We start from the raw sequence: 14932 nt of genomic DNA on the forward strand, positions 1-14932 counted from the left end.
GCAGACATATACGGTCTGTGCTGGGGCTGGTGGTGGGTGGCAGGGATAGTGCTGGGCAGACTTATACGGTCTGTGCCAGAGCTGGTGGTTGGGAGGCGGGGTTGGTGGTTGGGAGGCGGGGATAGTGCTGGGCAGACTTATACGGTCTGTGCCAGAGCCGGTGGTGGGTGGCAGGGATAGTGCTGGGCAGACTTATACGGTCTGTGCCAGAGCTGGTGGTTGGGAGGCGGGGTTGGTGGTTGGGAGGCGGGGATAGGGCTGGCCAGACTTATACGGTCTGTGCACTGAAGAGGACAGTACAAATAAAAAAAGTAGCACATATGAATTTATCTTCTTGGGCAGACTGGATGGACCGTGCAGGTCTTTTTCTGCCGTCATCTACTATGTTACTATGTTATGACCAGCAGGAAAAAGGAGGTGATAGTGCTGTTGCATAAGTCTCTGGTGAGACCTCATTTGGAGTACTACGAGCAGTTCTGGAGACGTGGAGGGGAATAATCGAATGGTGCCGGCGAAATACATGGCCAGCGATGTATTTTGGCGGCGCTGCAAAAGCTGGCCAGACCCGTATTTTCGAAAAAGATGGCCGGCCATCTTTTGTTTCGATAATATGGTTCCGGCCAGCCAAATGCATTGCATTTGGCCGGGGTTTGAGATGGCCGGCTTTTTTTTTTAGCGATAATGGAAAGTTATGTCGCCCATCTCAAACCCAGCCAAATTCAAGGCATTTGGCCGTGGGAGGAGCCAGCATTTTTAGTGCACTGGCCCCCCTGACTTGCCAGGACACCAACCGGGCTCCCTAGGGGTCACTGTGGTGGACTTCAGAAAAGCTCCCACGTGCATAGCTCCCTTACTTTGGGAGCTGAGCCCCCCAACCCCCCCCCCCCCAAAACCCACAAATGTACTGCACCCACTAAAACTGCTCCAGGGACCTGCATACAGCCTCTAGGACTTATTGCTGCTGTATAACTTTGGCACACCAGTTCACACCTGAAGACTAATCTCTCTGAAAAAGTCCTTTCTTGAAATAACCACATTTACTCACAGTTAACTGCAGATCAGAGGTTGTGCCCCACTGGCAAAGAGTCCCCTGGTACTAAGATTAGCAGTAAGTCAGAGCTGGCACAATGGTGTACAATGCCCTCTTTCAGCAACATTCAAGGTAAGAACTACATTCTCTGACGTGGGTAACACAGGAAAGGGATCTAAAACTGTCTTACAAAAATGGCCACTACTGCATGGACTACAACAGGAAACAAAACAGGGCACACTCTGACCCAGTAAGCAGGGGGAAAAGCACAGCCTACCAACTACCAATACCTATACCCACCACAATGCATTGCTGATGTGACTCTGCAGTGCAAATAACAGAAAAGGTGCCACACTCACCCCAGAGCCATATCACAAGCAGGCAAAGGCTGTCGGAGGACAGAACACATTCTGCTGTCATGGAGGTGGATATGGCATTTGAGGCTGGCAAAAAAGTATTTGTAACCTGTTTTTTATGCTGGGAGGGGGTTGGTGAACACTGGGGGAGTACGGGGAGGTCATCCTCAATTCCTTCTGGTGGTCATGTGGTCAGTTCGACCACCTTTTTGAAGCTTGGATCTGAAAAAAAAGGGACCAAGTAACAGCGGCCAAATGCTCTTCATCGCCGGGTTTTTTTTTTCCATTATGGGCTAAAGCCGGCCATTTCGTAACCCCGCCCATGCCTGCCCATGTCCCACCTTCGCGTCGCTACCAACACTTTCCTTGAACTTTCGCCGGCTCTGCGACGGGAAAGTGGCGATGGTGTCAAAATAGCGGCTTTCGATTATACCGATTTGGCTGCTTTTGCGAGATCGCCGGCCATCTCCCGATTTGTGTCAGAAGATGGCCGGCGATCACTTTCGAAAATGAGCTAGATACCGTGTTTCCCCGAAAATAAGACCTACCGGGGTTTTCCTGCAAATTTAAAATATAAGACATCCCCCCAAAAGTAAGACCTACCAAACTTTTTTTTTAAGCAGGGCCGCCGAGAGCCACCCGAGGTCGCGCCCCCCCCCCCCCACACCCGAGGTCGCCTGGCCCCCCCTCCATCGCTCCCGGAACAAACCTGAAGCTCCTTTCACCTTCGCAAGTTCGGATTTGGAGCAGCAAGCAGCAGCAGGGCAGACCTCTCCTTCCTTCCATGCCCCACCCTCGCCTGACGTTATGTTACGTCAGGCGAGGGCGGGACACGGAAGGAAGGAGAGGTCTGCCATGCTGCTGCTCCGAATCTAAACTTGAGAAGGAGAAAGGAGCTTCAGGTTAGTTCCGGGAGCGACGGAGGGGGGGGCCAGGCGACCTCGGGTGGGGGGGGGCGACCGATGTTTCCCAGAAAATAAGACATCCCCCTGAAAATAAGACCTAGCGCGTTTTGGGGAGGAAAAATAAATATAAGACAGTGACTTATTTTCGGGGAAACACGGTAGTAACATAGTAGATGACGGCAGAAAAAGACCTGCACGGTCCATCTAGTCTGCCCAACAAGATAAACTCATATGTGCTACTTTTTGTGTATACCCTACCTTGATTTGTACCTGTCCTCTTCAGGGCACAGACCGTATAAGTCTGCCCAGCACTATCCCCGCCTCCCAACCACCAGCCCCGACTCCCACCACCGGCTCTGGCACAGACTGTACAAGTCTGCCCAGCACTATCCCCGCCTCCCAACCACCAGTCCCGCCTCCCACCACTGGCTCTGGCACAGACCATATAAATCTGCCCAGCACTATCCCCGCCTCCCACCACCGGCTCTGGCACCTACGGAAAGATATAAACAGGATGGAGAGAGTCCAGAGGGCGGCAATGAAATTATTAAGCGGTCTTGAATGCAAAAATTATAGGAACAGGCTTATGATACTCAAAATGTATACGTTGGAAGAGAGGAGGTGGACTTTGGTCCAGGGGAACTGAGGAACTGAGTTCGATTCCCGGCACAGGCAGCTCCTTGTGAACTCTGGGCAAGTCACTTAACCCTTCATTGCCTGCCGCATACAGCCTGCCATGAGTGGGAAAGCGCGGGGTACAAATGTAACAAAAATAAATAAATAAATAAGGAGGGAGAGAGGACACATGATAGAAATGTTTACATATCTCAAGGGCATTTATGTACAGGAAGAGAGCCTTTTTCATAAGTACATGTATAAGTACATAAATAATGCCACACTGGGAAAAGACCAAGGGTCCATCGAGCCCAGCATCCTGTCCACGACAGCGGCCAATCCAGGCCAAGGGCTCCTGGCAAGCTTCCCAAACGTACAATCATTTTATACATGCTATTCCTGGAATTGCGGATTTTTCCCAAGTCCATTTAGTAGTGGTTTATGGACTTGTCCTTTAGGAAACCGTCTAACCCCCTTTTAAACTCTGCTAAGCTAACCGCCTTCACCACGTTCTCCGGCAATGAATTCCAGAGTTTAATTATGTGTTGGGTGAAGAAAAATTTTCTCCGATTTGTTTTAAATTTACTACAGATGAAGGAGAGCTCTGGAATGAGGGGGCATATGACAAAGGTAAGAGGGAATAGGCTTAGGATCAACCTAAGGAAGTATTATTTCACAGAAAGGGTGGTAGAGGCGTGGAATGGCCTCCCGGTGGAGGTGGTGGAGTCGAGGACTGTTCTAGAATTTTAAAAGGCATGGGATAAACATGTGGAATCGCTTAGGAACAGGAAGAATTAGGGGTTACAGAGGATGGGTAGACTGGATGGGTCATATGGCCTTTATCTGCTGTCATGTTTCTGTCTTCAATCTTGCAGAACCTGTGCCACATGAACTTTATCTTACCACAACATCACTTTGTATTTGTTCACACCGGAGTCTGCAAACGCCTCTCCGGTACTATGTAAGCCACATTGAGCCTACAAATAGGTGGGAAAATGTGGGATACAAATGTAACAAATAAATAAAAAACCTCTCCCATCTCTAAAGATATATTCAATCTTTAAGAGGTCCCACAGGACCTCTCTCAGTATCCTGGGATGTATCCCATCCGGCCCCATAGCTCTGTCCACCTTCAGATTTTCAATCTGTTTATAAATTCTTTCTTCCGTAAACAGCGTAATATCCACTCCATTCCCAGATGTTCCCTCGGCAGCCAACCGTGGTCCTTCTCCAGGACTTTCCTCCGTGAACACAGACGAGAAGTAACTATTTAGTACATTCACTTTATCCTCATCACTCTCATAAGTACATAAGTATTGCCATATTGGGACAGACCAAAAGGTCCATCAAGCATCTCATTTCCAACAGTGGCCAAAACAGATCACAAATATCTTTCAAGATCCCAAAAACTACAAACCATTTTATGCTGCCTATCCCAGAAATAAGCAGTGGAGTTTCCCCAAGTCCATTTTAATAATGGTCTATAAACTTTTCCTTTAGGAAGCATCCAAACCTTTTTAAAACCCCGTTAAGCTAAACGCGTTTACCACATTATCTGGCAATGAATTCCAGAGTTTAATTACATGTTGAGTGAAGAAACATTTTCTGTGATTCGTTTTAAATTTACTACTTTGTAGCTTCATCAAATGCCCCCTAGTCCTAGTATTTTTGGGAAGAGTAAACAGACGCTTCACGTCTACCCTTTCCACTCCACTCATTCTTTCCACTCTATCATATCTCCCCACAGCCGTCTTTTCTCCAAGCTGAAGAGCCCTAGCCGCTTTAGCCTTTCCTCATAGGGAAGTCGTCCCATCCCTTTTATCATTTTCGTCCCCCTTCTCTGCACCTTTTCTAATTCCACTATATCGTTTTTGAGATGCAGCACCCAGAATTGAACACAATATTCGAGGTGCGGTCGCACCATGGAGCGATGCATTATAATGTCCTCATTTTTCTTTTCCATTCCTTTCCTAATAATACCTAACATTCCATTTGCTTTCCTAGCCGCCGAAGCACACTGAGCAGAAGGTTTCAACATATCATCAACGACGATGACACCTAGATTCATTTCTTGCTCCGTGACTCCTAACTTGGAACCTTGCATGACGTAGCTATAATTTGGGTTCCTCTTTCCACATGCATCACATTGCACTTGCTCACATTAAACGTCATCTGCCATTTAGACACCCAGTCTCCCAGTCTTGTAAGGTCCTCTTGTAGTTTTTCACAATCCTCTCGCGATTTAACAACTTTGAATAACTTTGTGTCATCAGCAAATTGAATTACCTCACTAGTTACTCCCATCTCTAGGTCATTTATAAATGTTAAGAAGCAGCGGTCCCAGCACAGACCCCTGGGGAACCCCACTAACTACCCTTCACCATTGAGAATACTGACCATTTAACCCTACTCTCTGTTTTCTATCTTCTAACTAGTTTTTAATCCACAATAGGACACTACCTCCTATCCCACGACTCTCCAATTTATTTTGGAGTCTTTTATGAAGTACTTTGTCAAAACGCCTTCTGAAATTTCAAATACACAATGAGGGGCATAATCGAATGGGGCACACAAGTTTTCCTGAGGGCGTCCTCGCAGGACGTCCCCGCGAAGGGGTGGGGTAACCCGTATTATCGAAACTAGGGCGTCCATCTTTCGTTTTGATAATACGGTCGGGAGCACCCAAAGCTCAACATTTAGGTCGACCTTAGAGATGGTCGTCCCCGGTTTTCGGTGATAATGCCAGGACACCAACCAGGCACCCTAGGGGGCACTGCAGTGGACTTCATAAATTGCTCCCAGGTGCATACTAATACTACTACTACTTAGCATTTCTATAGCGCTACTAGGGTTATGCAGCGCTATACAAGTTAAAACATGGGGAAGGACAGTCCCTGCTCAAGAGAGCTTACAATCTAAAGGTAACAAACTATGTAGTCAGTGTAGTCAGTATATCATGAATGGGGAAGGTGGTTAGGCGCCAAAAGCAAGGGAGAAGAGATGGGTTTTGAGTAAGGACTTGAAGATGGGCAGGGAAGGCGCATGGCGTATGGGCTCGGGGAGTCTGTTCCAGGCATAAGGTGATGCGAGGCAGAAGGGACGGAGTCTGGAGTTAGCGGTGGTGGAGAAGGGTACAGATAGGAGTGATTTGTCCTGAGAGCGGAGATTACAGGTGGGGACATAGGGGGAGAGGAGGGTAGAGAGGTAATGGGGGGCTGCAGATTGAGTGCATTTGAAGGTCATTAGGAGAAACTTGAACTGAATACGGTAGCGAATCGGGAGCCAGTGAATCGACTTGAGGAGAGGGGTGATATGAGAGTATCGGTTCACGCGGTAGATAAGACGTGCAGCGGAATTTTGGACAGATTGAAGGGGGGATAGGTGGCTAAGCGGGAGACAAGGAGAAGGTTGCAATAGTCAAGACGAGAGGTAACGAGTGAGTGGACGAGGGTTCGGGTGGTCTGTTCAGAGAGGAATGGGCGGATTTTGCTAATATTATAGAGGAAGAAGCGACAGGTCTTAGCTGTCTGCTGGATATGGGCAGAGGAGAGGGAGGAGTCGAAAATGACTCCGAGATTGCGGGCTGACAAGACGGGGAGGATGAGGGCGTTGTCAACAGAGACAGAGAGTGGGGGAAGAGGAGAGGAGGGTTTGGGTGGGAAGACAAGGAGCTCAGTCTTTGCCATGTTCAGTTTCAGATGACGGTTGGACATCCAGGCGGCGATATCTGAGAGGCAGGCCGAGACTTTGGCCTGGGTTTCGACTGTGATGTCGGGAGTGGAGAGGTAAAGCTGGGTGTCATTGGCATAGAGATGGTACTGGAAACCATGTGATGAGATCAGTGAGCCCAGGGAAGAGGTGTATATCGAGAAAAGAAGCGGTCCAAGGACAGATCCTTGAGGAACCCCAACAGAGAGCGGGACGGGGGTGGAAGAAGAGCCATTAGAAAATACTCTGAAGGTGCGTTGGGAAAGATACGAGGAGAACCAGGAGAGGACGGGGCCCTGGAACCCAAATGAGGACAGTGTGTCAAGAAGTAAATTATGATTGACGGTGTCAAAGGCAGCAGATAAGTCGAGGAGGATAAGGATGGAGTAGTGCATAGCTCCCTAGCTCCCTTACCTTGGGTGCTGAGCCTCCCAAACCCCCCCCCAACCCATAACTGGAGTAGTGCATAACTCCCTAGCTCCCTTACCTTGGGTGCTGAGCCTCCCAACCCCCCCCCCCCCCAACCCATAACTGTACAACACTACCATAGGGGAGCACCTAAATGTGGGTACAGTGGGTTTGTGGTGGGTTTTGAAGGGCTTACATTTACCACCATAAGTGTAACAGGTGTGGGGGGGGGGGGATGGGCCTGGGTCCGCCTGCCTGAAGTGCACTGCAGTACCCACTAAAACTGCTCCAGGGACCTGCATACTGCAGTCAGGGAGCTAGGTATGACATTAGAGGCTGGCATAGAGGCTAGCAAAAAATATTTTTAAAGTTTTTTTTTAGGGTGGGAGGGGTTAGTGACCACTGGAGGAGTAAGAGGAGGTCATCCACGATTCCTTCCGGTGGTCATCTGGTCAGTTCGGGCACTTTTTTGAGGCTTGGTCGCAAGAAAAAATGGACCAAGTAAAGTCGTCCAAGTGTTCGTCAGGGACGCCCTTCTTTTTTCCATTATCAGCCAAGGACGCCCATGTGTTAAGCACGCCCTAGTCCAACCTTCGCTATGTTTCTGACACACCCGTGTAAACTTTGGTCATCCCTGTGACGGAAAGCAGTTGAGGATGCCCAAAATCAGCTTTCAATTATGCCGATTTGGGCGACCCTGTGAGAAGGAAGCCCATCTTTCGATTTGTGTCGAAAGATGGGCGTCCTTCTCTTTCGAAAATAAGCCTGAATATCAACCAGCTCAACTTTATGCACATGTTTATTCACCCCTTTAAAGAAATGTAATAGATTGGTGAGGCAAGATTTCCCTTCACTAAATCCATGTTGGCTTTGTCTCATTAAATCCATGCTTTTGAATATGCTCTGTAATTTTGTTCTTTATAATAGTCTCTACCATTTTGCCCAGCACCGACATCAGGCTCACCGGTCTATAATTTCCCGGATCTCCTGAGGAACCTTTTTTAAAAATCGGCGTTACATTGGTCACCCTCCAATCTTCCGGTACCACGCTTGATTTTAAAGATAAATTATATGTTACTCACAATAGTTCCATAAGTTCATTTTTCAATTCTATCTGTACTCTGGAATGGATACCATCCAGTCCAAAAGATTTGCTACTCTTCAATTTGTCAAATTGACCCATTACATTCTCCAGGTTTATAGAGATTTCATTCAGATTTTCTGACTCGTCAGCTTTGAATACATTTCTGGCACCGGTATCTCTCCTAAATCTTCCTCATTGAAGACCGAAGCAAAGAATTCATTTAATCTCTCTGTTATGGCTTTGTCTTCCCTGATCACCCCTTTTACCCCTCGGTCATCTAGCGGTCCAACTGATTCTTTTGCCGGTTTCCTGCTTTTAATATACCTAAAAAATGTTTACTAAGCGTTTTTGCCTTCAACGCAATCTTTTTTTCAAAGTCCCTCTTTGCCTTCCTTATCAGTGCTTTACATTTGACTTGACATTCCTTATGCTGTTTCTTATTATTTTCAGTCAGTTCCTTCTTCCATTTTCTGAAGGATTTTCTTTTAGCTCTAATAACATCCTTCATCCACGCCTGATGAAAATTTTTGACCCTTGCAGCTACCTCTCTAATTTTTTTTCACCGTTCTTCTCATTTTATCATAGTCTCCTTTTTGAAAGTTAAACGCTAATGTATTGGATTTCCTGCGTATACTTACTCCAAAGCTAATATCAAATCATATTATGAACACTGTTATCAAGCGGCCCCATCACCATTACCTCCCGCACCAGATCATGTGCTCCACTAAGGACTAGGTCTAGAATATCTCCTTCTCTCATCGGCTCCTGTACCAGCTGCTCCATAAAGCAGTCCTTGATTTCATCAAGGAATTTTACCTCCCTAGCATGCCCCAATGATACATTTACTCAGTTAATATTGGGGTAATTGAAATCAAACAAAAACACACCTTCCTACCTTGTGTACAACGTGTTTGAAAGCAACAATGGCGTCCCCAAGGTAATTTATTTTTTTTACCTTGGGGACGCCATTGTTGCTTTCAAACACGTTGTACACAAGGTAGGAAGGTGTGTTTTTGTTTGGTAATTGAAATCACCCATTATTATTGTGTTGCCCAGTTTGTTAGCCTCCCTAATTTCCTTTAACATTTCTACATCTGTCTGTTCATCCTGGCCAGGCGGACGGTATCCTTTCCCCCTTTACACATGGAATTTCAATCCATAGGGATTCCAAGGTGTGTTTTGTTTACTGCAGAATTTCAGTCTATTTGATTCAAGGCCATCCTTAACATACAGTGCTACCCCTGCTCCAATTCGATCCACCCTATCACCATGATATATTTGTACTCCAGTATGTTAGTGTCCCACTAGTTATCCTCCTCCCACCAGGTCTCGGAGATGCCTATTATATCTCATTTTTCATTTAGTGCAATGTATTCTAACTCTCCCATCTTATTTTTTAGGCTTCTGGCATTCGCATATAGACATTTCAAACTAGGTTTGTTGTTCCTATTTACATCATCATGCTCAGTACTTGACAGTATTACTTTGAAATCTTTTGTCTGATTTTTATTTAAGGACACCTGATCTACTATGGTCTCTTTTGCAACCTCACTATCGGTATACCCTATCTTCCGTGTTTTCGTGATACCTTATTCCGAACCATGCACTATTGAGCGACTGTCGGCCTTCCCCCAGTTTCTAGTTTAAAAGCTGCTCTAGGAGCTGCACTAGGAGTGGCCTAGTGGTTAGGGTGGTGGACTTTGGTCCTGCGGAACTGAGTTCAATTCCCCGCACAAGCAGCTCCTTGTGACTCTGGGCAAGTCACTTAACCCTCCGTTGCCTGCCGCATTGAGCCTGCCATGAGTGGGAAAGCACAGGGTACAAATGTAACAAAAAGAAAAAAAAAATTTTTTTAATGCAGATGCCAGCAGCCTTGTCCCACCCTGGTTAAGGTGGAGCCCATCCTTTCAGAATAGGCTCCCCCTTCCCCAGAATGTTGCCCAGTTCCAAACAAATCTAAAACCCTCCTCCCTGCACCCTCCAAATAGCCATTCTCATTATCTTTTAGACTTGCAATTCCATTCCTATCTTTTCTACTTTCTCCAATATATCTAGTCACCTCTCTTTACATCTTTTGCCATTTTTTCTTCCGCTTGCGCTTTTGCTAGCCATATTTCCCTTTTTGCGTCTTTGAGTTTAATCCAATAATCTTTTCCATGAACCTCTCATTGCGTTCTTTTGTATTTCTTGAACAAAGCCTCTTTTGCTCTTATTTTTTCAGTTACTTGTTTGGAGAACCATATAGACTTTGTTTCTCTTGTTTTTGTTTACTTTCCTTGCATAAAGATCATTTGCCATATTTATAGCAGCCTTTAGCTTTGACCACTGATTTACCACTTCTCCTAAGCCTTCCCACGCCAACCGCTCCTTCTCCAGGTATTCCCCCATTTTATCAAAATCAGTATGTCTGAAATTCAGTACTTTGAGTTTTGTGCGCCTTTGTCCTTATATCAAACCATATGGTGTGATGATCACTATTACATAGGTGGGCACCCACCCGGATATTGGAAACACTTCCTCCATTCGTGAGCACTAGATCCATCATCGTCCCTTCCCTTTGTCTGAGAAAGGCATTTTGACAGGTATCCAAAGTCTCCCTACTTCTTTCCAATTCTGCAGATGGGATGTTCCAAACCACAACAGAGAAGCTGAAATCTCCCAACAGAAGCACCTCCTCTTTCATACCAATCTTTTGAATATCTTCTATCAGATCCTTGTCTAGCTTCTCCATTTCTGCCGGAAGTCTGTAGATAACTCCCATGTGGATACAGGTTTCACCTTCTCTTTCCAGGATGATCCATGAAGCTTCGTCCTTTTCCCAGGTTCCCCGCATTTCAGCCGCTCTGATATTGTCTCTCACATACAGCCCCACTCCTCCATCTCTTTGGCCCTCTCTATCCTTCCTAAAAAGATTATAGCCCAGTATGGTCACATCCCATTCATGGGAATCATTGAACCACATCTCTGTAATAGCAACGATATCCAAGTTTTCTTCAAACATCAGGGCTTGTAAGTCTTGAACCTTTTTACTTAGACTACGAGCATTTGTGCTCATTGCTTTCCATGCGCTTAGTGAGTTTACGTGCTTTTTTATATATTTAGTTGACCTTTCCCTCTGCCATCATATTTATTCTGGGGGCGACTTTCTGAATTCCCTTGTTTCCTTTTGTCACCCCCACCCTCTAGTTTAAATTTCTAGAATCATACTGTCTGAATTTCTCCCCAATCCAATGATTCTTTTTCCCGTCACAGAAAGATGTAGCCCATCATTATAGTACAGCCTGTTACTTTTCCACATATTACCCCATGCTCCTATGTATCTAAAACCTTCTTTTTTACATCAAGACTCAAGCCACTTACTGAATTCCACTGTTTTGTGTAGTCTTTCCTCTCCCTTCCCCCATGTAGGAATTACTTCGGAAAATGCCACAGTCTGAACCAAAGATTTCAGTCCCTCCCCAAGCTTCTGGAACACTCTCTGTGCTGTAAACTTGCAATTGTTGGCCAGGTCATTTGTCCCCAGGTGAATTACAACATCAGTATTGAGTAGAGAGGTGTGGTACCCGTGTTAGTCCACTTTTAAAGGTAATCAATAGAAATAAAACAAAATAAAACATGGAAAAGAAAATAAGATGATACCTTTTTTATTGGCCATAACTTAATACATTTCTTGATTAGCTTTCAAAGGTTGCCCTTTTTTGTCAGATCAGAAATAAGCAAATGTTGGTAGATGACAGTATATATAAGTGAAACATCAAAGCATTTCAGTAACAGTCTAACAGGATGGGGGTGGATCCTGTTAGACTGTCACTGAAATGCTTTGATGTTTCACTTATATATACTGTCATCTACCAACATTTGCTTATTTCCGATCTGACAAAGAAGGGCAACCTTCGAACGCTAATCAAGAAATGTATTAAGTTATGGCCAATAAAAAAGGTATTTGAAGCCTTGCTCTCTTCTCTGATCACTTTCAGTATTTGGTCAGTACATCTGGTAGCTGAAGATCCTGGAACGTTTCACTAGGTTGGAACCCTTGAACTGTGTTCCTAAGTTAATGCCTCTCCGAGCAGTAAGAATTTTCTGCTTTTCACCAATCTGTCATTATTTGGGGGATGTTTCTTGGGTTGTGTTACTTTCATTGCCTCTGGTTCCACCACAGTACTTTTTTTTTCAGCATCATAATGATGCAACACAGCAAAAGAATTTGACAGGGGCAAAGGTTGGGAGGGTAAGTGCTTCTATGTCACAAATCTTAGTCTACCAGAGCCTACTGTGACCCATCTATTCCTCTGTGGTAGTGGTGGTGGTAAATTGGCTAGGAATTGAGTAATCTTGGATGCTTATTTCATTGTAGCTAATTCCTTCTTGAGTTTGTTGATCTCATTTTTCAAAGCTGATATTTGGAGACAGGACAAGCTCTAAAGGTTCCAGATAGTTTGCCTTTGGAGTAATAAATGAAAGTAATTTTGATGCGATTCACAAGTGAAAAGGTGAACTATGATAGGCGATAACAAGGAGTAGGACTGACCAATTATGGTGTAATGAAGATACTTACCCCTTGATTGCCCTATATAAAGGGAGTTTACCTAGGGTTGGATGAAACTGTAGAGTCAGATCCTCTGCAAGTGAAAAGAGGGGTGGGTGGGTGGGACTACAGAGTCAGACCCTCTGCAAGTGAATAGACAAGTCTCTATTGTTTTTTTTTAATAGAATAGAATATAAGGTAGTCAGCAGTTTTTCAGGAAGATATTATGAATAGGACACAGGTAACATCAGTTTACAATCAAACCAGGACTGAAAATGCCCAGCTTAGCTCACACAGCTCTCAATGTAAACTTAAGTTCTGTTTTCCTTTTACCAGACAGCTGAATACAATTGCCCCTCCTCCAGAAGTATGCATGTCTATGAGTCACCAGATGCTATATAACCAAATTGATTGAATTAAGGCCCAGATGCATTAAAGACGTCGGTAATTCCCATTCCCTACCGATTCCATAGCGAATCGGTAGGGAACGGGAATGCATCAACGATAGGGAATGCAAATGAGCTACTCGTTGTAGCTCACTTGCATTCTCTATTCCTTTGGTACCTGAGTCGGAGAATCGGGACGTCCCTTTAGATTAGGCTCCTCTTCCTGGTCTCTTCAGCCAATCAAAGCGGGCTTAGCTGGCTGTTGTCAGCGAAACGCGCTCTGATTGGCTGAAGAGACCAGGAAGAGGAGCCTAATCTAAAGGGACGTCCCGATTCTCCGGCAACCAGGAAAATATAAAAGTTTTGCTGTGGAGGGGCGGCGAAGACAAAATAGAAGGGGGGAAAAAACACCAGCGCCGGCAGAGCTAAAAAAAAATGCGAAAAAAAAGACGTCTCTCAGAAGCGCAGGGAGATTACATCCTTAAAGGACGCCCCTCACATGCGCTCCCTGCTTTTTGTTTTCTTTTTTACCTTTTTTGGGGGCCCTTTTCCTTTCCAATTCCCTCACAGGAGCCCTAACGAGAGGTCAGATATCTCGTTAGGGTTCCTACGGTAAGGGAATCGTAAAAACGGTAGTGCATCTCATTATAATGGGCTGCAACGGTAGTGCAGCTCATTATAATAGCTTTTCAATCATTTGCATTCCATTTTCGTTGCCTGCTACCGTGGCAGGGAAAATGCCCTTAGTGCATGCCCGGGGTGAACTACTTGCGTTTTAAACTGGCTGGAACCAGTTTAAAACGCAAGTTGTGGGCTCGTTAGGTTTTGTGCATCTGGGCCTAAGTCTCTCACACTGAAGCTTGGCTCTGGCACGGGCTTGTGTTTGTTTGCACAGTAGTGCTGTGATTTTGCTTTGGAGGGAACTAGCAGTTCTTGATTGTCTGACCCACTCACTGTTATAACCTGAGGCAGTCCATTAGTGAATGAAACGTGGACCACATCGGGTACTTTTGTCAATAAAGGAACTTTATGTGTGAATTTTACTTTTGGATCTGCTGCTTTTTGGGTGCATATACATCATTTACAGCTTACAGCTTCTACAGGTGCATCCAACTCAAGCCAAATGTACTAAGGAAATAGAAAGCTAGTATTGAAAATCCAAGCTGTTGAACCAGCCGCCAGAGTACAATAATTCATCCGATGATGGATGTCTTTGGCCAGTACATTTAAAGATCAATACTCCCTGAAACAAGTTGACCATGCTGTGTGCAGACATACTTCTTTCCCTGATGTGCAGAAGATGCTGAACAGTGTATAAATCTCGACACCATCCTTGGGCTGCACTCGGCAAGTCATTCCATGTGGAATCTCATTGACAGTGAAATACAGTTGAGCTCTTCCCAATGAAATCTGATTTGAGGCTACAAAGACAAAGCAGAGGACTCATGATATGCAAGGTACAACATCTACTTAGTGAACCCAGGTCATTCCACAATTACAGGAAACACTAGGGATGTGTGTTCATTAGCACTCATTTTGTTTGTTAAGTTGCCTTAAAAATGTAGTGCACACATAATTTAATATGCATTAACCTACAAATTAACGCACACAAAGTTGATTCATATGTGCTAAAAAATCTAACTTGCATTCAAATATTTTTACTAATATGAATGTGTGAAACAAAAAAAAAAGACTAAATGAACTGAAAAGGAACCAGCTGTCTTACTTTGTGTACATCTATAGGAAACACTAGAGATTGGAGTTCAGAGGATATTATATTTACAAATAATTAGCATTAGGTAGGGAGGTGTACTTTGAAGAACAGCACACAGTCCAAGGAGGTCATTTGAGAAGACTTGGATGGCATCTACACGTCTAAAGAGTGGCATCTACATATGAAGATTGCATACAG

The 14932-nt window shown here is 45.0% G+C and overlaps 1 protein-coding gene across 1 annotated transcript in view; it reads right to left on the reverse strand.

Annotated features, from left to right (window-relative positions):
- The window catches only part of LOC115474088 (polycystic kidney disease protein 1-like 1), a 151787-nt gene extending 137342 nt beyond the window's left edge, over positions 1-14445 (reverse strand). Inside the window, exon 1 of the mRNA XM_030209418.1 lies at positions 14299-14445. Within this exon, the coding sequence (XP_030065278.1) occupies positions 14299-14376 (78 nt within the window). The 5' untranslated portion in view covers positions 14377-14445. The remainder of the gene's footprint in view (positions 1-14298) is intronic.
- Positions 14446-14932: the final 487 nt, after the last annotated feature.

The sequence above is a fragment of the Microcaecilia unicolor genome, chromosome 1, assembly GCF_901765095.1.
Source record: "Microcaecilia unicolor chromosome 1, aMicUni1.1, whole genome shotgun sequence".
In the NCBI taxonomy this organism is placed as follows: Eukaryota; Metazoa; Chordata; class Amphibia; order Gymnophiona; family Siphonopidae; genus Microcaecilia; species Microcaecilia unicolor.